The 27,193-nt window shown below is 41.8% G+C and overlaps 2 protein-coding genes across 5 annotated transcripts in view; one reads left to right on the top strand and one right to left on the bottom strand.

Moving 5' to 3' along the window:
- Positions 1-4,643, top strand: part of arhgap17b (Rho GTPase activating protein 17b) — an 89,754-nt gene extending 85,111 nt beyond the window's left edge. For 2 of the 3 annotated variants that reach the window (XM_060901629.1, XM_060901632.1), the window contains one exon: positions 2,947-4,643. In XM_060901629.1, coding sequence (XP_060757612.1) covers positions 2,947-3,062 — 116 coding nt within the window. In that variant the 3' untranslated portion in view covers positions 3,063-4,643. Of the gene's footprint in view, positions 1-531; positions 579-2,946 lie in introns of all 3 variants that reach the window. The other variant, XM_060901630.1, reaches the window with a different exon arrangement.
- A 721-nt stretch (positions 4,644-5,364) lies between these two features.
- On the bottom strand, positions 5,365-27,060 carry slc5a11 (solute carrier family 5 member 11). Of its 2 annotated transcripts, none has more exons than XM_060902598.1 (15): positions 26,911-27,060; positions 19,731-19,802; positions 19,531-19,635; positions 19,359-19,418; positions 19,167-19,271; positions 17,117-17,222; positions 16,880-16,960; positions 16,510-16,715; positions 13,335-13,470; positions 13,114-13,221; positions 12,870-13,020; positions 10,167-10,335; positions 7,359-7,574; positions 7,049-7,194; positions 5,365-5,575 (listed from the first exon to the last, which is right to left on the bottom strand). In XM_060902598.1, the coding sequence occupies exons 1-15, from the start codon at positions 27,043-27,045 to the stop codon at positions 5,365-5,367; spliced, it is 2,007 nt and encodes a 668-aa protein (XP_060758581.1). In that variant the 5' UTR covers positions 27,046-27,060. The 2 variants fall into 2 exon arrangements, with proteins under 2 accessions (XP_060758581.1, XP_060758582.1); XM_060902599.1 differs by having other exon boundaries at positions 5,365-5,547; positions 7,036-7,194; positions 26,911-26,970.
- Between the last annotated feature and the right edge of the window lie 133 nt (positions 27,061-27,193).

Below are 27,193 nucleotides of genomic sequence, written 5' to 3'. Positions count from 1 at the left end.
GTGTGTGTCTTTAAGCCGAAGTCTAAGGAGTTCCTGAATAATGGACGCATGGTATGTGCGGTGTGCATTAGTTTGAGTAAAAAAAAAAAGTTTTGGGACAGGAAAAAAACCCGCTCGCTTCAGAAATCAAAGCTGTTCAGTGGTAATGGAAAGTTGAGCAGATGCTAGCCATGCCCTTCCCCCTCGACTCTGGTTCGAACAGCATCCCATTCTGCGGTTTCATCACACGGCTCCTCCGCTATCCATCTGCATGAGCACGAGCACTGCGATCTCCAGCTGCACCCCTCAGGCCACCTCTACAGGCTTCTCATTCCATCCTTCCATTTCTCATAAAGTAGTCTTTCAATGAAATGGTGGCTATTTTTTCAATCAATTAATCACGACCACAATATGAGTCATACAGCGCTGTGGTTAATTACTTTTCTGATGAGTCAGTGCCATCAGAATGTCTTGCTTGACAAGTAATTCATGAGTAATTGATGAATTAATTGGGTGTTCTGAGCATGATGTAGCATTGTTAAATTGTTACAGATGTGTGACCTCCTGCCTGTGAACTAAGAGTTGAATGGCAGGCTATGGTAAGGATGCCAAAACTAAAACCTAACGCATAGCATTGTTGCTGAATGCCTGCTTGTGAACGCTTTTGCACACTAACACTGCTTGTCCAAAAATAACAGACTAACCGCTAGCTAACCTGCATGTACAATGATGTTTGTCGCGAACTCGTAGCAGACAACAAACCCATTCTCTTTTAAACTGCCCTGGGGTCTTATTTATCAATCGTGCATACACACGTTTCTACTCAAAGAATTTGATTTGTCAGGATCTTGTTGTGCATGACGATGTGCATGTAGTCAGAACTTATGCAGAAACCCCGAGTGATAGAAGTGGTAAGTGTAATCACAGGATTATGAAGCTCTCATCACTTTTTGTCAGTATAATTGACGTGCTGAGAACAAGTTGCAGACATGTGATGCCATATGAAATGTAATGTAAAATCGAGATGATGTCTTATTTTAAGATTTATCATACACAGATTTGCACAGACATATTTTTTAGCAGGATAGCAGGAACCTCTTTGTTGAGAGTGATAAGTGGACCATCAGTCTAATTCATTTACACAGTGCAATTTTAGTTAATCTCTACCAATAGCTCTTTTCACACAGATAAAGAAGACTCACACAGAATAAAGTCCTTTCACACAGAATAAAGCCGGCGTAAAGCTGCACCAGCGTGTGATTTTACACAGCGTGCTGGCATGCCACAACCAGAGGTGTGACGTATAACACCATGGAGCACCGGCGTTTAGGGTGACGTATCTCCATCTATCCATCATCTGTAGCTGCTTATCCTGTTCTACAGGGTCATGGGCAAGCTGGAGCCTATCCCAGCTGACTACGGGCGAGAGGCGGGGTACACCCTGGACAAGTTGCCAGGTCATCGCAGGGCTGACACATAGAGACAAACAACCATTCACACTCACATTCACACCTACGGTCAATTTAGAGCCACCAGTTAGCCTAACCTGCATGTCTTTGGACTGTGGGGGAAACCCGGAGGAAACCCACACGAGGAGAACATGCAAACTCCACGCAGAAAGGCCCTCGTCAGCCCCTGGGCTCGAACCCAGGACCTTCTTGCTGTGAGGCGACCGTGCTAACCACTAGACCACCATACCGCCTGGTGACATATCTATGCATCAGAAATACGAATACCCTTAGCATACTGATGTTGCTTTCAAAACAATAATGGCGGATGAACTGAGTGAGTTGCTTTTGTTAGCTGTGCACATTTGTACCACTCTTCAAATGCAGGCAAAGTTGCTGTGTGATCAGAAATATGTGGGAGGAGAAAGTAAAGAGAAGTAGGAAGTGATCTGAGGCAGAAAGGCACCTGATCCTTCGACACCATAGATGGAGATGTTTGAATTCACACTTGTCTTGGAAGGAAGAATGTCAAAAACGTCACACCCGTTCTGCAATGCAGGCTATCCTTTTTACACAGACGTCGATCCTGCCTCTGTTACTATCAATCGTTCTCGCTCAAAGGTGGAACAACACAGACCTCCATTCCACATTTGGACATTTTACACAGAGCATGAGGTGGAATAAAGGCGTGAGATTCCTGCCTTGAACAGGATGTTTAAAAGGGGCTCGTAACTCACCTCATTTTCTGAGAGGCTAGTGAAGTGCAACAATGGCAGCCCTGTGCACACTCAAGTCCTTTCCTCTCTGGGCTTTTTAGTCATTTAGGACACATTTCAGTGAGAAATTGGAGACAGGTCTGGCATTTACCAACCAACCAACCATGATCAGAATAATGACATGGCTTACATGCAGTCATATCACTCACACTGCAGTAGATTTCTCCACACAGCAGCGAAAAATAGAAGAATAACAAGGGATTTCTCATGCCAGAGCCGGATTACCAAATGGAGCAAGCGAATGCACGTATGTCACTATGAAATCACACTTTTAAATGGGAAGTTGTTTACTGTATACGCCAGTTTGGGGATGCAAATTATGTAAATTTGTGAGGCTGTGCAATGTAGAATGTGTGGGATTTATTGACGTACCTGTGGTACATTTCAGTTTTCTATTGCGCACTGGTGCACAGGATTCAAGCACATGTTCTATGCACACTTTGATAAATGTGACCCCAGATCTGTATGCTGCTTCCTAACATTCACTTTGGAGTACATTATAGAATAAAGGAGGATGTGATGCCACCGCACCACGGATAATGTCTAAACATGCTACAATTCGAGTTAATAAATAGCCTCCATTTATTGATTTCTCATTGAATTTAAGCATCTAGTAAAGTGACAGATTCGTGGTGTGTTACATGTTGACTTGCTTATTTTCCTAAACATTGACGCAGTTAATAGAAATACTAAGTACCACTCAGATACGTTTTGAGATTTGACTCTAAATTCTGATCGCGCAGATGTGGGCGTGACACTGAAGGGGTCCGGGCGGCTCCTTGTCCCGCATATAACTGTGGAACAGCCTGTGACCACGCCCCCTGATGCTGAGACCCAGTCAGAGAGCACCATCTTTTGAGGAGGCGATGAAACTCCTCTTCCTCCTCCTCCTCCTCCTCCTCCTCCTCCTCTTCATGCAGCCAATCACTCCCTTTAATGCTGTTTTGAGGCAGAGCGATGCTCTGTAGACAATGCTGGCACTCCGGGGTCTTCTTGGCACCGAGGGAGCTTTTTAGATGCTGTTACTGTTTCAACAATGCTGACATATTGAAGCTTGAGGTAAGCGATAAACATGCTGTATACTGTACCAATATCGCAAACTGTAACCGCTCTCTCTCGTGCCAGATTGGTTCCAGTTGCTTTGGCTTTAACGTCACAAAAATTTTATTTTTTTGTGCTTTTGTGTCGTTTTGTATTGTAATACTACAATACTGTACATGCGTATTATTACTTGTGTCTTTGTGAAAGTTTTACTGCGCATAGTTGTAAGGGAACAGCAAAAACAAAGCAAGGTGAGCTTTATGCAAATGAAGTTCTCATTCACACACTGAGTTGTGTGTTTGCTGCCTTGTATGTTTATCATCCTGTCTTATTCCCGTCAGCCATCTTTATTTTAACCTCTCATTGACTGAGAGTGCAGGATTACATTTTGAGGACCTGAGAGATAATGGAGTGATTTCTAAGAGACCAAAAACCTGTTATAGGACATGTATAATAGTGGAAAAACTTGATTTTAAACGGCATACATATGGAAATGCAGTGTATGGCTAAATATCAAGTATTGATTTTTGAGTACTTTTATTCCTGCGGTGCAATACTGATTGCATTTCAGACCTTTCTTTTTGCTTACAAATGAGACAATCACTATATCAATATTTTAAAGTAAATGAGTGAAATTGTGATGTTGCACAGGGTTTGATCAAATGGACCAAATAATAAATCAGCAATAAAATAATCTCACATATCTGTTAAGCATCATTTAAATAAGTGGACGGTATTTCAGCAATCATTTGGCAAATCTGTATGCATTGTTTTTGCATTAATAAATTACCTGAAATGTAAGTACAACTACCACAAGGCTATTTATCTCAAGTACGCTGTTCAGGTTGAATGTTTTAGGGAGAAATGCTACACAACATCGATCTCTTCTGAAAAGGACCCAATACTTAAACGCTCAGAAAAGCTAGCTCGAAAATATCTCCTTTGATTTGATCCAGGTTTAAATTTGTATGTGTTTGGGGTTTACTTTTTTCATTCTTTGCTTGTAACTTTGGTGTTATTGTTGTTATAAGAATGACAGTCCTAAAATGTGGGTGCACAGATGAATAGTTCAGTTACACTCAGGAAACGGCACCTCAGAAAAGTAAGCCGTTCATCCATTTAATTACCGACAGATTTTTTTTTTTTTGCAACAGGCTACTTCTACCTGACAAAGGCTTTTAAATGTTGATTTGTATTTTTGTTCAATTTATTTTTTCCTTTTATACTGTGTGCACCTTTTCTGCGGCTGAGCTGGTTCTGCACATCTCTTCTCAAAGCAAAGATACTCCAGTGTGTTGTACTGATTACTGCTGTATTTCCTACACAGCAAGTTGAATAACATACAATTACCTAATAAAATGCCAGGCAATAAGAAAAATAAAATTCAGTTCAAAATGTACTCTTGGAGCTGTGTCGGTTTATTTATTTCTTGTATAGAAAATGGTAAAAGTATTCTCATCTCATCTCATTATCTCTAGCCGCTTTATCCTGTTCTACAGGGTCGCAGGCAAGCTGGAGCCTATCCCAGCTGACTACGGGCGAAAGGCGGGGTACACCCTGGACAAGTCGCCAGGTCATCACAGGGCTGACACATAGACACAGACAACCATTCACACTCACATTCACACCTACGGTCAATTTAGAGTCACCAGTTAACCTAACCTGCATGTCTTTGGACTGTGGAGGAAACTGGAGCACCCGGAGGAAACCCACGCGGACAACATGCAAACTCTGCACAGAAAGGCCCTCGCCGGCCACAGGGCTCAAACCCGGACCTTCTCACTGTGAGGCGACAGCGCTAACCACTACACCACCGTGCCGCCCGGTAAAAGTATTTCTTTATAAAAAAAAAAATAGCTTTGCGAGGAGAATAAATTTGAGAAGAATGGAAAGTGTTAAGTATGAGGCTTGTAAAAATGAGTCAGTATTCTTTATAAAGAAGATGAATGTAACTTTTGCTCCATCTTCTACATATCTTTTTTCTGTCTGTGTGTATATGGTTGATGATACTGAAATTTTTAAGTGATTTCATTACTTGATACCAAAAGACTCAAAATATTCACCAAGCTTTCAAGGATTACCAGTGTCCCTAGCCTTGAGATATTAAGAATCAAGGCCTGTTAGGCCCAGTAGGCAAACAGAAACACTCCCAGTGACAGGCAGACAATGAGGTTGGCATTGACCACATGCCTCAGACAGGGCTCTTCCTCGAGGGAGCACACTATAGCCTCAGGCGATGGTGGAGGGGGCTGTTCTCCTGAATCCTGCTCCATCCCACACAGCCAGAGCAGAGCAAACTTCAGCTTAGATGGAGTCTCAGCATGGCGTGTACTCGAGCCTGATGAGAGACAGTGTTCTGTATGTTACCCAGAGGTGGACAGTAACAAAGTACATTTACTTGAGTACTGTACATGTTTTGAGTATCTATACTTGAGTATTATTTTTTTTGGTAAAATTATGACTTTAACTTCACTACATTTGAAAGACAAATATCATACTTTTTACTCCACTACATTTCTATTAAGGTCCTCGTTACTCGTTACTATGAAGCAGCTTTGAAAGTGGATGTTTTTTCGCAGGTGACACTGAGACAGCCCGTCAGTAATCAGTCGGGTCACGTCACGTCCATAGACTATAAAATCAAGTTCAGTGATTTCTCCATAGTGTTATTTGAACACGATCAGTTGATGGCCGAATGGAAGGAGGTGGTTCTTCTGGAGAATGTACGCACTCATGACCATACCTAGAACCCATGTTTCAGTTTTCTGAAAGGATTAAAGATTTGCTTCGTTTTAAATGTTTGCTTTGTTTGCCAAAAATGAACCACATCACAGCCTACAAAAACTCGCCATCCAACCTGCGGAAGCATATTGAGGGATATAAAGTTTTATTCCAAGAGAAAGCTTGCAGTGAACTTGTTTGTGCTTTTAGAGCTAGCGATACTGTTGCAATAGCTATGCAGTCTGGTTAGTCAAATGACTTTCTATGGATTTGCCCGCCAAGTTGCCATCGCCTTGTCCACGGCTAACGTTAACACATAGCTAGTTAACTTGGACACTGTTAGTTAGCATGTAAAAACGGAGTTACACTAACATGAATAACGTTAACTTATCTGAAGTCCTTTCAGAAATGTTTTAGCATAATCTTGCCAAATAAACAGAATGTAGAAATCTTTCTTTTCTAGTAACGTTTAGCTACCCAATATGATTTCGAGTTTGAAAAGAGTTTGCTAGCAATGTCAGGTGGACTTTCACTGACTAGCTAGCTTAACGTTAAACCACCATGATGGCACAGCATGTGTTCATTTTGTGAATTCACATTTCTGTCTTTGGTAACGGCATTAGGTTTTGTAAGCGTTGTGGCAATAATATAACAATGCGTTGACAGAAAATGTACTTTTGATACTTAAGTATTTTTAAAAGCAAGTACTTCAGTACTTTAACTTAAGTAAAAATTTGACTGGACAACTTTCACTTGTATTGTAGTAACATTTGACCAGTGGGACCTGTACTGTGACTTAAGTAATGAAGTTGGGTACTTTGTCCACCTCTGATGTTACCATATAAGACAATTCTTGATACAGTGAAATCTTTGAAGGATTTGTGATCCATGAATTTTAACCTTATCAGCCCAGTAAAATTTCACTTTGCGTTTAGATTTTAAAATTAAGAGGCACTTGGACCTGAACTACATTTCATTCACATGCTGAGAAGGTCAAAAGGTTCCATTTAATTTGTGAATTTCTGGCGCCCCCTACTGGATGAACAGTCATTCGTGCTGACTCGTACAACTTCCGAGGAAAACCCAGCATTTGTTTGCTCTGTTATCTTACCATTACTCTTATCCTTTTCCTGATGTGAGCCGTTCTCGATAGTACAGTTTACAGTGTCATTATTGGCCTCACTCCTCTTCACAGGATCAAACCTTGTGAACCATGTCAGACGACTTGTCTGTAACGTATAGTACACATTAACATCAGTTTCATGAGTCACTGCTTTTCTGTGGCATCACTGAGTAGTTATGTTTATTATTGATCTAGAGACACTTTAAAAAAGTGAACCTTTAACTTTCATGTTAACATGCTGTCATTATCTTATTACTGTTTGTTCCTGACCTCTTCTTCTGTGGGTTTCTCTGTAGCCAGGCTGACACACACCACCACAGCAAGTGTGAACAGGGAGACGATGATCGAGAAATGCAGATAGTGCACATGTTTGATAATAGCAGGCCTGGTGTCTATCTCAAAGCACTGTGGTACAGGGTAGATGAAATCTAGACTCATCCTCAAAATGCCTACCAGCAGCCCCAGCATCAAACCCCAGAACGCTCCCTAAATCACACACAATGTAAAAGACAAACATGCAAAAGATCAATAAAAACGACCCATGTTTTCTCAGTACCGTTTTGTTCTATAAAGCCTGAACACATGCATATCGTTGTTGTGTCCAGGAAGAAGGAAAGAACGAGCCAGGAGTGTCTTTTACTTTTTCCTATCATTCATCCCTTCTCCACAAAATCTGGCTGCCTCCCTCCCTTCATCAGTACTACTACAAACTACAGTAGCTATAAACTACCAAACTGCAATGAGAACATTTCTTGTAGATTGTGACACGCACAGTCAAGCCGGAAAGCCTGCACACCCCTTTCACCTTCTCCATGTTTTATTACATTACAGACTTATTCTACAATAGATTTTCATTTTTTGTCACAAAATTCTACACAAAATAGCCCATAATGACAAAGTGAAAGCAGGTTTTTGGACATTTGTGCTAATTTATTAAAAATCAAAATGTAAAATATATGTACACAAGTGTGCACACCTTTCGATATGACACCCAAAAGTGACCTGAGGTGCATTTTGTTTCCACTGATACTGCCTGAGATGTTTCTACAACTTAACTGGAGTCCACCTGTGGTAAATTCAATTGATTGGACATGATTGGGGATTGCCAACACCTGCCTATATAAGGTTCCACAGTTGACAGTGCATGTCAGAGCAAACTCCAAGCCATGGGGTCAAAGGAATTATCTGTAGACCTCAGAAACAGGATTGTAGCAAGGCATAGATCTGGAGAAGGGTACAGAAAAATTGCTGCAGCTTTGCAGGTCCCAAAGAGCACAGTGGCCACCATCATTTGTAAATGGAAGAAGTTTGGAACCACCAAGAATCTTCCTAGACCTGGCCGCCCGGCCAAACTGAGTGATTGAGGAAGACGGGCCTTGGCCAGGGAGGTGAACAGGAACCAGAGGGTCACTCTGACCAGAGCTCCAGTGTATCCTTGTGGAGATGGGAGAATCTTTCAGAAGATCAACCATCCAGGCAACACTCCACAAATCAGGCCTTTATGGTAGAGTGGCCAGACGGAAGCCACTCCTTAGTAAAAGGCACATGACAGCCCACTTGGAGTTTGCCAAAAGGCACCTAGAGGACTCTCAAACCATGAGAAACAAGATTCTCTGGTCTGATGAAACCAAAATGCCAAGAGGAATGGGCAAAAATGTCCAGAAACAAATATGCTAAGCTCGTAGCTTCTTTCCCAAGACGCCTTGAAGCTGTATTTGCTGCCAAAGGTGCATCAACCAAGTATTAGACTAAGGGTGTGTACGGATATGTAACCCCTAAATAACCTATTTTTGTCAGTAAAATAAAATTGCATATTTTCTAAAAACCTACTTTCACTTTGTCATTGTGGGCTATTTTGTGTAGAATTTTGTGACAAAAAATTAACTCAATCTCTCATCTCATCTCATTATCTCTAGCCGGTTTATCCTTCTACAGGGTCGCAGGCAAGCTGGAGCCTATCCCAGCTGACTACGGGCGAAAGGCGGGGTACACCCTGGACAAGTCGCCAGGTCATCACAGGGCTGACACATAGACACAGACAACCATTCACACTCACATTCACACCTACGGCCAATTTAGAGTCACCAGTTAACCTAACCTGCATGTCTTTGGACTGTGGGGGAAACCGGAGCACCCGGAGGAAACCCACGCGGACACGGGGAGAACATGCAAACTCTGCACAGAAAGGCCCTCGCCGGCCACGGGGCTCGAACCCGGACCTTCTTGCTGTGAGGCGATAGCGCTAACCACTACACCACCGTGCCACCTATATATATATATAAAATAGATTGGAGTGTGTAGGAACTTTCAAGTTGTAATCGATGACTTCCTGATTAACTGGGGAACAAATAGGTGACACAGAGGCCAAATTCCCTTAGTCATCCATCATCATGGGAAAGATAAGAGAACACACAAACCAAATGAGGAAGAAGTGTGTTGACCTTCATGAGTCAGGGAATGGTTATGAAAAAAATAGCGGGTCACCTGGAAATGTCCATTTCTACTGTTAGGGTAATAATAAACAAGTGGACACCAACTGGAAGTGTTACAAACTTGCCTGGATGAGGACCCAAGTTTATTTTGCACATGAGTACAGTGAGGAGGAGGGAAAGAGAGGCACAAAAAAGCCACAAGGATCACTGTTGGTGAATTACAAGAAAAAGTAAATTCTTGGGGTTTCCAAGTCTCGAAAACCACCACTAGATGCCACCTCTATGCCAACCGGTTCTATGTAATGTTTGCCAGAAAAAAACCTAAACTTTTCTGTCAGTTAATCACAAATGTAAGCACTTGAAGTTTGTGAAACACTACTACAACTTTGACTGGAACCGTGTTCTCTGGTCTGATGTAATAAAAATGGAGCTTTCGGCAATAAACACTCAAGATGGGTTTGGTATTAAAAAAAATGACTATAATGAAAAGAACCCGATCCCAACTGTAAAATATGGTGGATATTCTGTGATGTTTTGGGGCTGTTTTTCCTCCAAAGGCCCTGGAAACCTTGGACTCCATGAAATACCAGGACATTTTAAATCAAAATCTGGCTGCCTCTGCTATATTTGTATACATACACAGTACCTTCTCGTTTGTCCTTGTCCAAAAGCAGCCTGCCATGAACACCACAGAGACAGGTGGCTGCAGGTAACTGCTGATAGACTGGATGTAGACGAAGAGCTGGCCGCCCTGACTGGCCTGAACCACGGGGATCCATAGCACAGACACCGCCACCAAGATCAGGACAAATACTCTAAACACACACATTAATATGTTCATTTCACTGAAAGAAGTGAGAATAAATAATGGAAGCATGAGGAAGAAAAAAAACCTCAAAGCTCCTTCATAAGCTGGAGCAGAAACGGTAGTCCAGCAAGTTTGTCAAGTAACACTCAGTGAGGTTTCAGTAAATCTTCAAAGACCACTTTATACTGATCAGCAGTGGATCTGTAGCCAATCCTGAGAAAACTGTGGATCCTGCATAAACGCTACCTGTTGTACCATCATGTCTCCCTGAGTCCATGTGGGTTTCTTCTGGGATTTCTGGTCACTTTCCATGTTCCCACATTCAAAAAGCAGGTGGAGTGGCTAAATTGTCCCTAGCTAGAGTGTGAACGTGTACACACTTGTGCGCGTGCACGGTCCCCTGCAATGGACTAGTGTTCGATGTTGAGTATACTCTCGCTACACAGCCAGTATTTCGGGAATAGGCTCTGGATCCAACTGGACACTGACCAGGATAAAGTAGTTTACACTACGTTCAGACTGCAACCTGAAACGACCCATATCCGATTTGTTGTGAAATCCAATTTTTTTGTTAGGCCGTTCACATTACCAATTATATGAGACTTGTATGTGATCTCCAATATGAACGGAAAACGACCCAAAAGTGTCCCGCATGCGTAAATTGACACGTAATAAGCACATCTACGTAAACAAAAAAAGCGCACTCTTCATGTTTAATAATTTCTTTTTTTTGTTTGTTTGTTTGTTTGTTTGTTTAATTATCTGGTTAGTGTTAAAGTGTGAGGTCTCGTGTGTGTTTTTGTTTCTGAACTGAAATGAAAACGTGTAGCCTGGTAACGAGGGTTGACTCCTAAATGTCTCTCTAATTTCTATATAAGTGCACTACATGTTACTAGGAAGTAATGGATTTTTAAACTCTATATAGTGCACTCGAGCTTCAGTAGGCAGTCATTTGGGATACGGCCGCTGTATTACCAAACTCTTAATTCAGGCTTAATAATTTGCACATATTTATTTCGTCATATTAATAAACTTCATCTCATCTCATTATCTCTAGCCGCTTTATCCTTCTACAGGGTCGCAGGCAAGCTGGAGCCTATCCCAGCTGACTACGGGCGAAAGGCAGGGTACACCCTGGACAAGTCGCCAGGTCATCACAGGGCTGACACATAGACACAGACAACCATTCACACCCACATTCACACCTACGGTCAATTTAGACTCACCAGTTAACCTAACCTGCATGTCTTTGGACTGTGGGGGAAACCGGAGCACCCGGAGGAAACCCACGCGGACACGGGGAGAACATGCAAACTCCGCACAGAAAGGCCCTCGCCGGCCCCGGGGCTCGAACCCAGGACCTTCTTGCTGTGAGGCAACAGCGCTAACCACTACACCACCGTGCCGCCCATTAATAAACTTTTTCTACATTTTTATAAATATTTATTTAGATTGTTTATAGCCAGCTGAATTCTGCAACTTCTCTCAGTGCTGGCTCAAGGTGCAGAAACACCAGTGCAGTTTGCGATGGAGATGAGGCGAGACCTGGCGATGTGGTTTTTGTGGCGGCGGCGGAACTCACACAATAATCTGATTAACAGCAGACTAATGAGACCGAAGGTGTCAAATTACTGGAAATTTCCAGAACAATCTTATAATCTTGTAATACAGGATGGTTTAAGTTATAAATCAGTTATAGAAACTGTTTTATTTAATCAGGCTAACAGATCAACATCCAGGTCCCTACCAAATCCACCATTAGCTTGATCAATTCTATAAAAATCTATTTAAATTCTGAAAACTGTACAAATGTTGTTGTTTCCCACCAAAGAGGTGGGATTAGCCAACGCAGAATAGTGACGTTTGTCTCTTGTTGATGACGTGTAGGTCGCATGAATGCGACCTGTCCGGTCAGACTGCAGTCGCATGTGAAAATATCAGATATGCATCGGAATTAGGACCACATATCCAAGCGGCCTGGGTCGCATGTGAAAAAAATCGGATCTGTGTCGTTCAGATTGTCAATAACAAATCGGATACAGGTCGCATATGGGCAAAAAAATCGGATATGGGTCGTTTCAGGGTGCAGTCTGAACGTAGTCTTAGAGTTTTCTTTCTTTCTTTCTTTCTTTCTTTCTTTCTTTCTTTCTTTCTTTCTTCCAAAATTACTTGAAAGAATGTAGTGTCACCCTTTTAACTCACGATTTTAAAGACCTGAGCTTCCAGTTATATGCGAGTGACATAAGCGATGTCCTACCCGCAGCTTGTGAACAGGCAAGGCAGGCAACTGCTTGGGGCCCCCTGGCCCAGGGGCCCCCCTGAGAGTCGGGGCCCGAGGGCTTATTTATTTTGTTTTTTATTGTTTTTATTGTTCTTTACCATTGTATTTTCACATTTGGAATTTAAAAAACTGTGGTTTCATACATTTTTCGTTGGTGTCAGATTATTTATAACATATTGGTGATGAACACTGGTCAGAAGGGCCCCCTGGAAATTTTTGCTTGGGGCCACAACAGACTCTAGAATCGCCTCTGGTCCTACCTGCCTACTATCATGAGCTCCCACTCTGAGGCAGCACGGTGCATATATCTCCATAAGTCCATGGTGAACAGCGTGCTGGAGCTGTTAAAGATAGAAGTCAGGGAAGACATGAGAGCAGCCATCATTACAGCCATCATCAAACCTCGCACACCTACAGAAAACACATGCATGTGTCTGTCAGCCATCTTGGTGGCAAGAAACTCAACATGGAGGATTGATTCATAATCAAAGGAAGGTAAAAGACCTGAAGGAAGGAGTCCCATGACCAGTTTGGCATAGGCGATGTCTGAGCAGCCCACAGGATTCCCACAAATCTGCTTACACATGTCAGGGTCTGCACAACCAACCTCATCTAGACAACCACACCAAAATACACTGTACATGAACACTTAGAACTGTCTTGCTTTTCTAATTCAAGAAAATAAAAAAAAACCCAAGGTTTTTATAAACGGGCTCTGAAAGGACCTGGATAGAGGATTCGGCTGATCATGCCTGGCAGGACCATTATGAAGAAGGGCAGGAGCTTAAGGTAGGAAGTCAGCAAAGAGCCTCCTTTAGCATGTAGCAGGTTCTTAGCAGCCAGTGAGCGTTGGACTATAACCTACACACACACACACAAGATGAGAAGGGAAATCTTCAATTTGTCTTTGAAAAAGCCATGAAAGAAAAGTAAAAAGATTTTGTTCAATCTTTGAGTTGATAAATTCATAGATTGAAAATTGTAAAGCAAGTAGTAATCCTGAACACACACCTCCTTGTTCAAGAAAGCCATATCTAAAAAAAAATTAGTTTTTTTTAAATATACAGTACATACTGTATGAAATTATAAAGTCAGAAACGAAACATTAATTGAAACTTAAAGGAAGGACAAAGATTTCAGAGGTAACTAAAATTTCTGAAAGTGCAGCTTTGTCTACAAAGCACAACAGTTACATTTTAACAGTGAACCATTAATGACTAATTCATGTCTGTGGTTAAAGTGGTTTTGTGTAATAGCGGTTCTTCATGTTACCACTTTTGACTAGAGCCATCAGCCCTGAACAGATAAGAAATCTGTTTTGAACTTGACGCAGAAAATAAAAGCAAACTTATCTGTCCAACTGTCTTTAAATTTTCTTTTTGTTGTCAGCTGTTTTTTAACAAGCAATGTCATCAGTTCGATAATCAAATATAAATAAATATACTTTACAGTGGGGCGGCACGGTGGTGTAGTGGTTAGCACTGTCGCCTCACAGCAAGAAGGTCCGGGTTCGAGCCCCGTGGCCGGCGAGTGTGGAGTGTGGAGTTTGCATGTTCTCCCCGTGTCCGCGTGGGTTTCCTCCGGGTGCTCCGGTTTCCCCCACAGTCCAAAGACATGCAGGTCAGGTTAACTGGTGACTCTAAATTGACCGTAGGTGTGAATGTGAGTGTGAATGGTTGTCTGTGTCTATGTGTCAGCCCTGTGATGACCTGGCGACTTGTCCAGGGTGTACCCCGCCTTTCACCTGTAGTCAGCTGGGATAGGCTCCAGCTTGCCTGTGACCCTGTAGAACAGGATAAAGCGGCTACAGATAATGAGATGAGATGAGATACTGTACAGTGGATATAAAAAGTGTACACACCTCATTAAAATGATAGGTTTTTCTGATGTAAAAAAAAAATGAGACCACAATAAACAATTTCAAAACTTTTCCCACCTTTAATGTGACCTATAACCTGTACAATTCAATTGAAAACAAACAAATCTGTTTGGGGGAAAAACATAAAAAATAAAAAAATGTACAATAAGCTGGTCGCATAAGTGTGCACACCCTTAAACTAATACTTTGTTGAAGCACCTTTTGATTTAATTACAGCATTCAGTCTTTTTGGGTTCACACCTGCCATCAATTAAAATGACTCTGATTAACCCCAAATAAAGTTCAGACATTTACTCAGTTGCATCCTCCAGCGAAAGCCAGGGTTCACAGAGAGCTTACAAAGCATCAAAGGGATCTCACTGTTGAAAGGTATCAGTCAGGAGAAGGGTATAAAAAATTTCCACGGCATTAGATATACCATGGAGCACAGTGAAGACCGTCATCAAGAAGTGGAGAAAATATGGGACAACAGTGACATCACCGGGAACTGGACGTCCCTCCAAAATTGATGAAATGACAAGATGAAAACTGGTCAGGGAGGCTGCCAAGAGGCCTACAGCAACAGTGAAGGAGCTGCAGGAATTTCTCGCAAGTACTGGTTGTGTACTACATGTGACAACAATCTCCTGTATTCTCCATATGTCTGGACTATGAGGTAGGGTCGCAAGACAGAAGCCTTTTCTTACCAAGAAAAACATCCAGGCCTGGCTAAATTTTGCAAAAAAATACATCAACTCTCCCAAAAGCATGTGGGAAAATGTGTTATGGTCTGATGAAACCAAGGTTCAACTTTTTGGCCACAATCCCAAAAGGTATGTTTGGTGCAAAAACAACACTGCACATCACCAAAAGAACCCCATACCCACGGTGAAGCATGGTGGTGGCAGCATCATGTTTCGGGGTTGTTTTTCTTCAGCTGGAACAGGGGCTTTAGTCAAGGTGGAGGGAATTATGAACAGTTCTAAATGCCAGTCAATTTTGGCCCAAAACCTTCAGGTGTCTGCTAGAAAGCTAAAGATGAAGAGGAATTTCATCTTTCAGCATGACAATGACCCCAAGCATACATTGAATTCAACAAAAGAATGGCTTCACCAGAAGAAAATTAAAGTTTTGGAATGGCCCAGCCAGAGCCCAGACCTAAATCCAATTGAAAATCTGTGGGGTGACCTGAAGAGGGGCTGTGCACAAGAGAGGCCCTCGCAATCTGACAGATTTGGAGCACTTTTACAAGGAAGAGTGGGCAAATATTGCCAAGTCTAGATGTGGCAGGCTGATAGACTCCGACCCAAAAAGACTGAATGCTGTAATTAAATCACAAGGTGCTTCAACAAAGTATTAGTTTAAGGGTGTGCACACTTATGCAACTAGCTTATTGTACATTTTTTATTTTTTTATGTTTTTCCCCCCTAACAGATTTGTTTGTTTTTCAATTGAATTGTACAGGTTATAGGTCACATTAAAGGTGGGAAAAGTTTCGAAATTATTTATCGTGATTTTTTTTTACATCAGAAAAACCTATCATTTTAACGGGGTGTGTACACTTTTTATATCCACTGTATATAAGAAAATTTTGAAAATTCTTTCCTTTCTTAATGAGCTACCCTCAGCTAAATAGCTTAAATAAATGTATGCAATTCCCAATAACAAGTCGCAATTATCGGATCTGCTACACACGTCTGAATGGTTAATGTTTAAATAACTGAAGTTGGTGGACTACAGTCATTATATTTTATATATTCATCAGTTCTGCTTGTATTTTTCACAACTACAATTCAATCCAATGAAAAACTTTGCTGGGTCTACATCCGGATCGCAGACCACCATTTGATGTTTGATGACCCCTGCTTTAGGGTATAGTTTATTTTCTCATTTCCAGAGTGCATTTTCCTTGTTTGGACAAATTATTGTAATAAAATTGATGTTTAATGCATGATCGATAATGCAAATGTACTCCTAAAGAATAATCCAACTTCCAGGATTAACAAGAAACACACTATTTGCAATGTATTCACTTCCCTCACCTGATCCGAACACCAGTACCATATGGAGGGGATTGACATTCCCAGCAGCACCCCTGGCCAGGGAAAGTCAGAAGTAATGGGATCCCGTAAAACGTGGAAGGCATCCTCGCGAGGGATCCCGCAGGTGGTGTTTGGGACTCTAATGGAGGGAATGGCATTGCTGTAGCCATCAAAAATGGCCTGCCAGCCGCCGACCTCTACAAAACCTTCCCATAAACAAGAGCGGCAACAAAAAAAGAAGCAGAAGTTAAAGAAGCAGAATGTTTTAGCTAAAGTAGTTGTTAGTTTGCTCATCAAATGTTTTGAGACAATGTCAGAAATCAAACATGGAGCAAATAGCTGGCCGATAAGTAAAAAGGAAACTACATACTGAAGACCATAAGAATCAGGGCCCCAATTAGCATGATGACAGTCTGAGCTGCGTCAGTGTAGATGACGGCTGCAAGACCACCTAAAAAAGACTCAAAATATGAGTGCACACCAGCCACGATATATACAATCATTATAATAAAACAATTCATATGTGTCTTCCTGAGCCTGTGTTTAAGCTTGATATCTGCAGATCAATACCTGTACTTGTGCACTAATCAGAAACCCATGAACTCACCTGCTATTGTGTAGACACCAGTAATGACAAGGAGAAGAATGACAGCAAGGTAAATATTCCAGCCCAGAGCCTGCTGAATGAACACAGCCCCAGCGTACATATCTACCTGCACACATGCCATTCATTAGTCTGAACATCGATTCTGTTTTTTTTTTTTTTGTTTTTTGAAGGTGCACTGGTCAATATTTTATTATTCTTTCTCATGTTACTAATGTGGAAATTCTGAGAAACACTTCCATTTGAACAATGATCAATGATCCACATTCACTGGATATGAGCAATTGGTATAGCAATGAGCTCTAATTGACTACTCCACTGCTAGGATATCAGCTCATATATTGTGAGTAGAGAAAAACAAAACAGCAGAGTGCATGAAGTCAGATATATCACTTTGTTATCAAGTATTTAAAAGAAACAGAAATAGCTAAAAGAATATCCCCACCCCCAATCTCCTGTTCCATACTCCAGCCCAGTTGGTGGCAGAAATGCACCTTTAAGTTGGTTTTCTAACCACCAAAAAAACCCTAAAGAAGAAGAAGAAAATGGCGGAGCATGTTACTGAATCAATTGAGAACAAAATAAAAACCCTACTCAAAAACAAACCCCCCAAAAATACCAAAAAAAAGCACAACAAATTATGAAATAAAAATATTTGATGGTAAGAATGTATCTTTTTTCTCATCTCATCTCATTATCTCTAGCCGCTTTATCCTGTCCTACAGGGTCGCAGGCAAGCTGGAGCCTATCCCAGCTGACTACGGGCGAAAGGCGGGGTACACCCTGGACAAGTCGCCAGGTCATCACAGGGCTGACACATAGACACAGACAACCATTCACACTCACATTCACACCTACGGTCAATTTAGAGTCACCAGTTAACCTAACCTGCATGTCTTTGGACTGTGGGGGAAACCGGAGCACCCGGAGGAAACCCACGCGGACACGGGGAGAACATGCAAACTCCGCACAGAAAGGCCCTCGCCGGCCACGGGGCTCGAACCCGGACCTTCTTGCTGTGAGGCGACAGCGCTAACCACTACACCGCCATGCCGCCCTGTATCTTTTTTATTGTTCAATAATTATTATCATAGCATTTTCCACAAATTGCAACTGTCATTTCGCTGGTTTGTTTACATTCTAAGCAAATAGTTATTTTCTCTGATGAAGCCCCCTTCAAACTATTTGGGACATCTGGAAAAATGATTGTTTGGAGAAGAAAAGGTGAGCGCTACCATGAGTCCTGTGTCATGCCAACAGTAAAGCATCCTGAGACTATTCATGTGTCGGGTTGCTTCTCATCCAAGGGAGTGGGCTCACTCACAATTTTGCCCAAGAACACTGCCATGAAAAAAGAATGATATCAAAACATCCTCCAAGAGCAACTTCTCCCAACGATCCAGGAGCAATTTGGTGATGAACAATGCTTTTTCCAGCATGATGGAGCACCATGTCACAACGCAAAAGTGACAACTAAGTGGCTCAGGGAACAAAACATTGAAATTTTGGGTCCATGGCCAGGAAACTCCTCAGATCTTAATCCCATCGAGAACCTGTGGTCAATCCTCAAAAAGCAGGTGGATAAACAAAAACCCAAAAATTGTGATAAACTCCAAGCACTGATTCTGCAAGAACGGGTTGCCATCAGTCAGGATTTGGCCCAGAAGCTGATATCCAGCAGGCCAGGACGAATTGCAGGAGTCTTGAAAAAGAAGGGTCAACAATGCAAATATTGACTCTTTGCATAAACTTGATGTATTTGTCAATAAAAGCCTTTGAAACGTATGAAAAGCTTATAATTGTACTTCAGTATACCATAGAAACATCTGACAAAAATATCTAAAAACACGGAAGCAGCAAACTTTGTGAAAATCAAAATTTGTGTCAGTCTCAAAAACTTTTGGCCGCGACTGTACATGCCAGTAAGCAATGGAAAATTTCTGTTTCCATTTACACTGAATCAAATGCTTAGACTTGGATTAAAATGGTTACATACAATAATAAATCATTTGTACTAAATAATATGCAGAAAGGCACATTGCTCAACACTTACCGATATTTTTGTGAAGATATAAATAAACAAATACAAAACAGAAATAAATATCTGTATTCTTTTGCCTCCAAATCTCTTCTGAAGATACTCTGGCATTGTTGTCACCTACAACAGCATTAAAATATTTTTGTGAACAGTGTAATGTGTATTAAACCTAAATAACGATGTATTGCTGTGTTTAAGTTGTTTCACCCCAGAAGCTATGTAGATGGGGAGGAAGAGCCAGCCTAGGAGCAGAACCATCAGCATACCCTAACCGAAAAAATTAGAAAAGCATCAGATTATACCAACATTTGTTGATCACCCCACAATTTTATAGAAAATACTGTGTCTTTATGAAGATATGTGGCTATTGGAGCTTTACATTCCACTCATATGTAACAGGGCCAATGCCAGATGCAGCTGCTGATCCAGCGAGTCCAATGAAGTGACCGCTGCCCACATTACTAGCAAACAGAGACGTGCCCACCTACAGAAATATCAAAAAATCATTACTCACTTAATTTACCTTCTTTCAGAGAAATCTCTAAATCTCAGAGTGTGTACAGCTGTGTGAGAACTCACCGGCCACCAGGTCATGGCTTTGCCTGCTAAGAAATATCCCTTCACTGTGCTTCTCTTGGTTTTCCACATTGACTAGAAATCAGCAAAGCATTAGATTACAAATGGATTACAAATATTGTAATATAGTGGCTGAATATTGCCATGAAGTACGCTATGAAAGATCAAATCTTCTCTTCACCAAAAATGGATCTTCTAGGCATTATTTGGTCTTCATTTAGACAACGGGTAATGCTACCTAAGCAACCTAGTTTCACAGAAAAAAAAAAGTTAAATTTATCTGCAGCGCCTCCTCACATTTAACATCAACATTCTGGCATCATTGTACAGTATGTTGCTCAAACGTTCACTCAAACGCTCTGTAAGTCACATTCTGCACCAACGTATTTAACCAAGCTGACCTCTACCATTATGCTATTTGAATAACAGCAATCGATATGTAATAAATAATTTTACTGCTTTTCACGACATAATTTGCATCATTAGACTTACCAGGTGCATGAAATAAACCTAACGTATCTTTAGGCTACTGAGAATACAGAGACTTTCTGCATGTTGAAAATATGTTGCATTCTGCATTATCACATGACTTCAAAGCAGTGCTGTAGTCGAGTCGCTAAACCTCGAGTCCGAGTCCAGTCTCGAGTCCCCAGTGTTCAAGTCCGAGTCGAGTCCAAGTCTCATCTCATCTCATCTCATTATCTCTAGCCGCTTTATCCTGTTCTACAGGGTCGCAGGCGAGCTGGAGCCTATCCCAGCTGACTATGGGCGAAAGGCAGGGTACACCCTGGACAAGTCGCCAGGTCATCACAGGGCTGACACATAGACACAGACAACCATTCACACTCACATTCACACCTATGGTCAATTTAGAGCCACCAGTTAACCTAACCTGCATGTCTTTGGACTGTGGGGGAAACCGGAGCACCCGGAGGAAACCCACGCGGACACGGGGAGAACATGCAAACTCCGCACAGAAAGGCCCTTGCCGGCCACGGGGCTCGAACCCGGACCTTCTTGCTGTGAGGCGACAGTGCTAACCACTACACCACCGTGCCGCCCGAGTCCAAGTCATTAAAGAAAATTTCGAGTCGAGTTGGAGTCAAGTCCACTATTGATCCAAGTCGAATCTGAGAACAAGACTCCAACCGCACCATTTGATGGTGGCTGTTGCTGCCTTTATGTGAAACTGTCTCTGCAACCATGTCAGACTAATGTTACTGCTTGACTGCCCCATTTTAGTTAACAGGCTACAGATAAAAAGCTCGTTCATCGCTCAGCAAGCCCCGCTATCAACAGGGCAATGAACATAGCGTGTCACTTCCTTCTCTGGGTGGAGTCTTGCCAAATGATGATTGAAGTTCGAGGTCGTCCCCGTCATCTCCTCGATAGTTCTTCTGCTAATGGAACACATAACAGTGTGTTTTTTCCCACTGCACAAGAAGTCTGTATAAGCACAGGCAGACAATCCTAGGGGCTTCTGTCCAGGCATTTTAGCGCCATTAATGTTAGTTTGTTCCTGGAAATGATGTGTGATCAGGTGAATGTGCATTCTCTTGCACAAAATTAGTATAAAAATTAATGTAGATATAAATATCTTAGGTGGTGTACACTGTAAACCCGAATAAGTTGAGTTTACTTAAAAAAAATTGAGGAAAGTGGTTGCCTTAAAAAAAATAAGTAATGATTGAATTGAGTACCTTAAACTTACAATCTTCTGGTAAGTTTAAGGTACTCAATTCAATCATTAATAATTACTTATTTTTTTTAAGGCAACCACTTTCCTCAATTTTTTTAAGTAAACTCAACTTATTCGGGTTTACAGTGTAGTGGTTAGTGCTGTCGCCTCACAGCAAGAAGGTCCTGGGTTCGAGCCCCGTGGCCGGTGAGGGCCTTTCTGTGTGGAGTTTGCATGTTGTCCGCGTGGGTTTCCTCCGGGTGCTCTGGTTTCCCCCATAAAGACATGCAGGTTAGGTTAACTGGTGACTCTAAATTGACCGTAGGTGTGAATGGTTGTCTGTGTCTATGTGTCAGCCCTGTGATGACCTGGCGACTTGTCCAGCGTGTACCCTACCTCTTGCCCATAGTCAGCTGGGATAGGCTCCAGCTTGCCTGCAACCCCGTAGAACAGGATAAAGTGGCTAGAGATGATGAGATGAGATAAATATCTTATGCCAAATTATTATGGCATGTTACAAAAAATAAAGAAAAAAATCTGAGTCCTCGTCTTCAATTTACGAGTCCGAATGCAGTTACTGCACGAATCCGAGTCCAGGTCCGAGTTATCAGTGCTCAAGTCCAAGTCAAATCACGACTCATTAAAATTAGGGCACGAGTCGGACTCGAGTACTACAAGCCTGCTTCAAAGCCTGATCATGTCAGAACCAGAATCGGAAAAAGTTTTATTGTTTGTAATTGTCATAATTGTTGCAACTACTGTACAAGGAATTTGGCTTGGAGTTAAGGTGCTCAATAAATAAATGCTAAATAAAGACAGTCTATTCTAATAAAGGAGCTGCATAAAAACAGTCTATTCTAAGATATTAAGAAATAAGAACTTGCAGAGAGGTTTGTAGAGAGGTTTCAACGGCCCAGTAAGTCTACTCATATGTCCTGAAAAGCACAAACTTTACACATGCAGTGGGTTAGACTCAATGTTTTTTTTTAAAGTAACATTTATTACATATTCAAATTGTTTATTACTAAAGTTAGTTTGTTTAAAATACGTTGGTGCAGAATGTCTCATACAGAGCATTTGAGTGAAAGTTTGATATGTTGCTGTGCAGTGTAGGCTTGTACCAGCATGCTGATCATCAACGCATATAATTTACTGTAAATTTATGACAACTGGAATAAATCTACATGTTTAGCAATTTATTCCAGTTTTATTCCAGTAGACACCACCTATTATAAACACCACTTTCACTGGTTTTGATGTAGTCAAATAATGTAGTTCTGTTGATTATAAGGTTGCATTGACACTTTCCATTAATGTCATAACAAATAACTTTACAATTCAGTATATTTTTAGTGTCACATAATGGTGATGAAGTAACATGGCAAACATCAAAACCAAACTCACACTAGTTTAATTACCGTAAATCCTCTAATATAGGCCGGGGCCTTTATTTCACTCAAGGGCATCTTGGTCCCGGCCATTATTGGAAGGAGGCCAGAATTAGAGGCAGGCCTCTATTTCTATTTGAGCAAAACAGACTACCAGTGGAATGAATAAAAAGATGCTGGTGACTGAAAACTGAAGTCTCACGTTCGAGTCAAGTTGATGCTTGGTTGCCTGGTTACCACCAGACCTACCGGTAATCACAATCAGGGGCGCCTGCAGGGTTGAACTGTAAGGTACGCACTAGCGGTGTAATCCCCCCCCCCCCCCCCCCCCCCCCCCAAAAAAAAAAAAAAAACGCTTGCGTGCTGCAGTTTCTATGAAGAGTCGATCTATAGGCTTATACACAAAACAACGATAGAACTTGAAATTGAACAATAGCCTTCCATGAACACAGGCTGATATTTGAACAACATATGTGAACTACACACGACAATAAACAATAAACTCTTTATAGCCTCGATTAGAATCTAGTGAACTTGCTCAGCACTACCGCACGCACGACTCTGACACACACTGTAGCGCAACGTGGGGTACAGAGACTCGCTGAAAAACTCCTCGGGTATTTTTCTGAGTTTACCGAAAATCAGAGTAGAAGGAGCCACCCACCCTCTGTCTGGTTTGAAGCGGTTCTGTAGGACATTGAGCTTTACAGAGTCCGGTGCACATTTTAAGGCATCTGGTTGAAGTTTACCTATGTGTGATAAATCTGATGTCAGTGATAGCGGGCTGACTCGTGGCTCATTAGTAAAGCTATCTGATGGCTCATTTGTCAGCAAGGTGGAGCAACCATCTACTTCTGATCGTAAGGGACATGGGGAGATGTAGGTGTTCTTATATGAAATTCACTGGATGTATGGCTAGTTTCAAACTCAGAGGTAGATGAAGGCAATTCCCTCAAAGGACCTGAGCTCGCATCCAGCTGCAGCGTACTGCTGCTCGGTTGCGGAGGAGTGGAAGCTGCCGGTGCCGTGTTACTAGCTGATACTGGAGAGGACTGGCAAGCAGATGACACCCCTGGATCACTGCTTTTGGACTTTTTCGTAAAAGTCTGAAACAAGCTCGTTTGTTTCAGGGTTCGTTTACTCATTTTTGACTCGCTTCTCAATAAATTCTCGCACAAGCTCTGACTACTGACGATTGTCTGTCTCCGTTTCTCAAAACTGGAGAGAATCTCAGTGGTGCAAGAAAAGTATATCTGCATTGACCAATGAGCTTTCTTGGTCACGCCCACCCCGCCCACTCCTGAAGCACACAAATGCGCCGGCACACACACGTCTCTCTCTCTCTCTCTCTCTCTCTCTCAAATTATGTTGCATTGCCAAAGCATTCAGGTAACAATTATAATTAAAAAAAATATCTCTCTCCCCGGGCGGCACGGTGGTGTAGTGGTTAGCGCTGTCGCCTCACAGCAAGAAGGTCCTGGGTTCGAGCCCCGGGGCCGGCGAGGGCCTTTCTGTGTGGAGTTTGCATGTTCTCCCCGTGTCCGCGTGGGTTTCCTCCGGGTGCTCCGGTTTCCCCCACAGTCCAAAGACATGCAGGTTAGGTTAACTGGTGACTCTAAATTGACCGTAGGTGTGAATGTGAGTGTGAATGGTTGTCTGTGTCTATGTGTCAGCCCTGTGATGACCTGGCGACTTGTCCAGGGTGTACCCCCGCCTTTCGCCCGTAGTCAGCTGGGATAGGCTCCAGCTTGCCTGTGACCCTGTAGAAGGATAAAGCGGCTAGAGATAATGAATGAATGAATGAATCTCTCTCCCCAAGGTACGCCTAGTGCGTACGGCCATACGCCTGGCGGCGCCACTGATCACAATTGTCTTTCAGATCGGAACGATTGTGTAAGGCCACTATGATCTCAGAAACATCGTTGGTTATAGCCCCGGCCTGTATTAGAGTCCGGCCATTATTTACCTCCTCCGACAGCGAGACCGGCCATATTAGAGTCCCGGCCAGTAATGGAATACAGGCCAGTATTAGAGGATTTACTGTATTGTGTTAACATATTACAATAAAAATCTTTTTACTCTAATACTTTTTATTGTAAACTTTTATTGTAAACTTAAATCATGTTACGTAATGCTCAAATGTACATAACTCTGTTATTATGGTGTCATGATGCTTGGTCTTAAATATTTCCCCCCCAAAATTTAAGCCCTTAAATTTATAGTCAGAAGAAACATACGGCTGTTGTTACAGCTTAATGATCATCACTGTCAAAGCCTACGCTATAAGAGCAGGGCTTCATGTTCATCAGTGATTTTTTTTAACTGTTCTTTGTCTGTGGCAGTATCTCATCTCATCTCATTATCTCTAGCCGCTTTATCCTGTTCTACAGGGTCGCAGGCAAGCTGGAGCCTATCCCAGCTGACTACGGGGCGAAAGGCGGGGTACACCCTGGACAAGTCGCCAGGTCATCACAGGGCTGACACATAGACACAGACAACCATTCACACTCACATTCACACTTACAGTCAATTTAGAGTCACCAGTTAACCTAACCTGCATGTCTTTGGACTGTGGGGGAAACCAGAGCACCCGGAGGAAACCCACGCGGACACGGGGAGAACATGCAAACTCCACACAGAAAGGCCCTCGCCGCAAACCAAAACCCGGACCTTCTTGCTGTGAGGCGACAGCGCTAACCACTACACCACCGTGCCACCCCTGTGGCAGTATGTTAATGTTAATGCTGACACCTTTCTGTTTTAGCTAGCATTAACTTTTTCAGCAGTTTGTGCTACAGGAGCTCTTCTGTGGGATTGGACCATATGGGCTAGCCTTTGTGCCCATGCAAACCAATAAACCTTCGCCACCCACGACCCTGTCGCCAGTTCACCAGTTGTCCTTCCTTGGACCACTTTTGGTAGGTACTAACTACTGCATACCGGGAACACCCCCACAAGACATGCCATTTTGGAGATGCTCAGACCCAGTTATCTAGCCATCACAATTTGACCCTTGCCAAAGTCACTCAGATCCTTATGTTTGCCCATTTTTCCTGCTTCCAACACATCAGTTTCAAGAACTGTTTGTTCTCTTGCTTGATAATATATCGCACCCCTTGACAGATGCCACTATAACAATATAATGTTATTCAATTCACCTGTCAGTGGTTTTAATGTTATGGCTGTATTAGTATATACAGTACCAGACAAAAGGTTTTTTGTATTCATTCATAGGTTTTTCTGTATTTTGACTATTTTCTACACTGTAGAACAATACTGAAGACATATGGAATGGACATGTATGAAACTATGTTGTAAACAAAAAAAAGGGTTAAAATAAACCTTGATGATGCTTTGTACACTATTGCATTATCTTAACCAGCTTCATGAGGTCATCACCTGGAATGTTTTTCAATTAACAGTTGTGCCTCATCAAAAGTTAATTAGTGCAATTTCTTGCCTTCTTAATGCGTTTGAGACCAAACAGCAAATAGTAAATAATAACAATACAGTTGCCCTATTCCACTACTGTAGTAATCATATTATGTCAAGAACTGCTCAACTAATTAAAGAAGAATGACACTCCATCACTACTTTAAGACATTAAGTGACTTTAAATGAATAAAAATAAAGAAAAAAAAACAATGAATTAGAAGGTGTGTCCAAACTTTTGACTGGTCCTCTATATGAGATGAAGTAAATAGTATATTTTTGACCCTGTATGTATAATTTTGACCATGCTGATTTCCCAAAACTCAAAATAATTTAAAACCAAATTCTTGTTTTAATTTTTCTACTTAAGAAAAAAAGTTGTACAATCATTCTGCCACAGAAAAACAACAACAACAACAACAACAACAACAACAACAACAACAACAATTCAGAGAAATCACTGAAAGCCCAACATTGCTATGACATTCATGTTTGTGTATGTAAACTTATGACAACATCTGTATGTCAGGTATCGTAAGAGCTTTATGCAGTTGTCATGTAGTCCTATGAACATGAACCTTAAATTTACCAGAAAAGGTAATGCAATATAATGAGAACACATTAAAAGGCACACACACTTGTATCCACTGTATTAATGTATGAATGTACTTTTAAATAAACCTACCCATATTCCTACTGCCATAATCAACATGAAATACACAGCAAGCACTGCTATATCAGCTGGAGACAGATGCTGTGGTTGTTTTAACATTCCGTCCATGGATGTGGAGGAGAGAACGGGGGTCTCAGTACTAGCCATGAGGACAAAGGTCAAGTATATTTCTCACTACATTCAAAACAGCAAAGAATATGACCATTAGTCCATGTTCGATCTGTGTCTCTCTCTAATACACACATACACTACTGTTCAAAAGTTTGGGGTCACCCAGACAATTTTGTGTTTTCCA

This window comes from Neoarius graeffei, chromosome 20 (assembly GCF_027579695.1).
Source record: "Neoarius graeffei isolate fNeoGra1 chromosome 20, fNeoGra1.pri, whole genome shotgun sequence".
Taxonomy (NCBI): domain Eukaryota; kingdom Metazoa; phylum Chordata; class Actinopteri; order Siluriformes; family Ariidae; genus Neoarius; species Neoarius graeffei.
Note: the sequence above shows the minus strand (reverse complement) of the source record. Positions and strands in the feature narration are given on the sequence as shown.

Coding starts and splice junctions, on each gene's coding strand:
- slc5a11 (XM_060902598.1), bottom strand. CDS start 27,045: ATGGCTAGTACTGAGACCCCCGTTCTCTCCTCCACATCCATGGACGGA. Junction 19,636..19,730: donor AAGCCATGACCTGGTGGCCG/GTGAGTTCTCAC, acceptor ATATTTCTGTAG/GTGGGCACGTCTCTGTTTGC. Junction 16,716..16,879: donor CCTGATTCTTATGGTCTTCA/GTATGTAGTTTC, acceptor GTTTATGGGAAG/GTTTTGTAGAGGTCGGCGGC.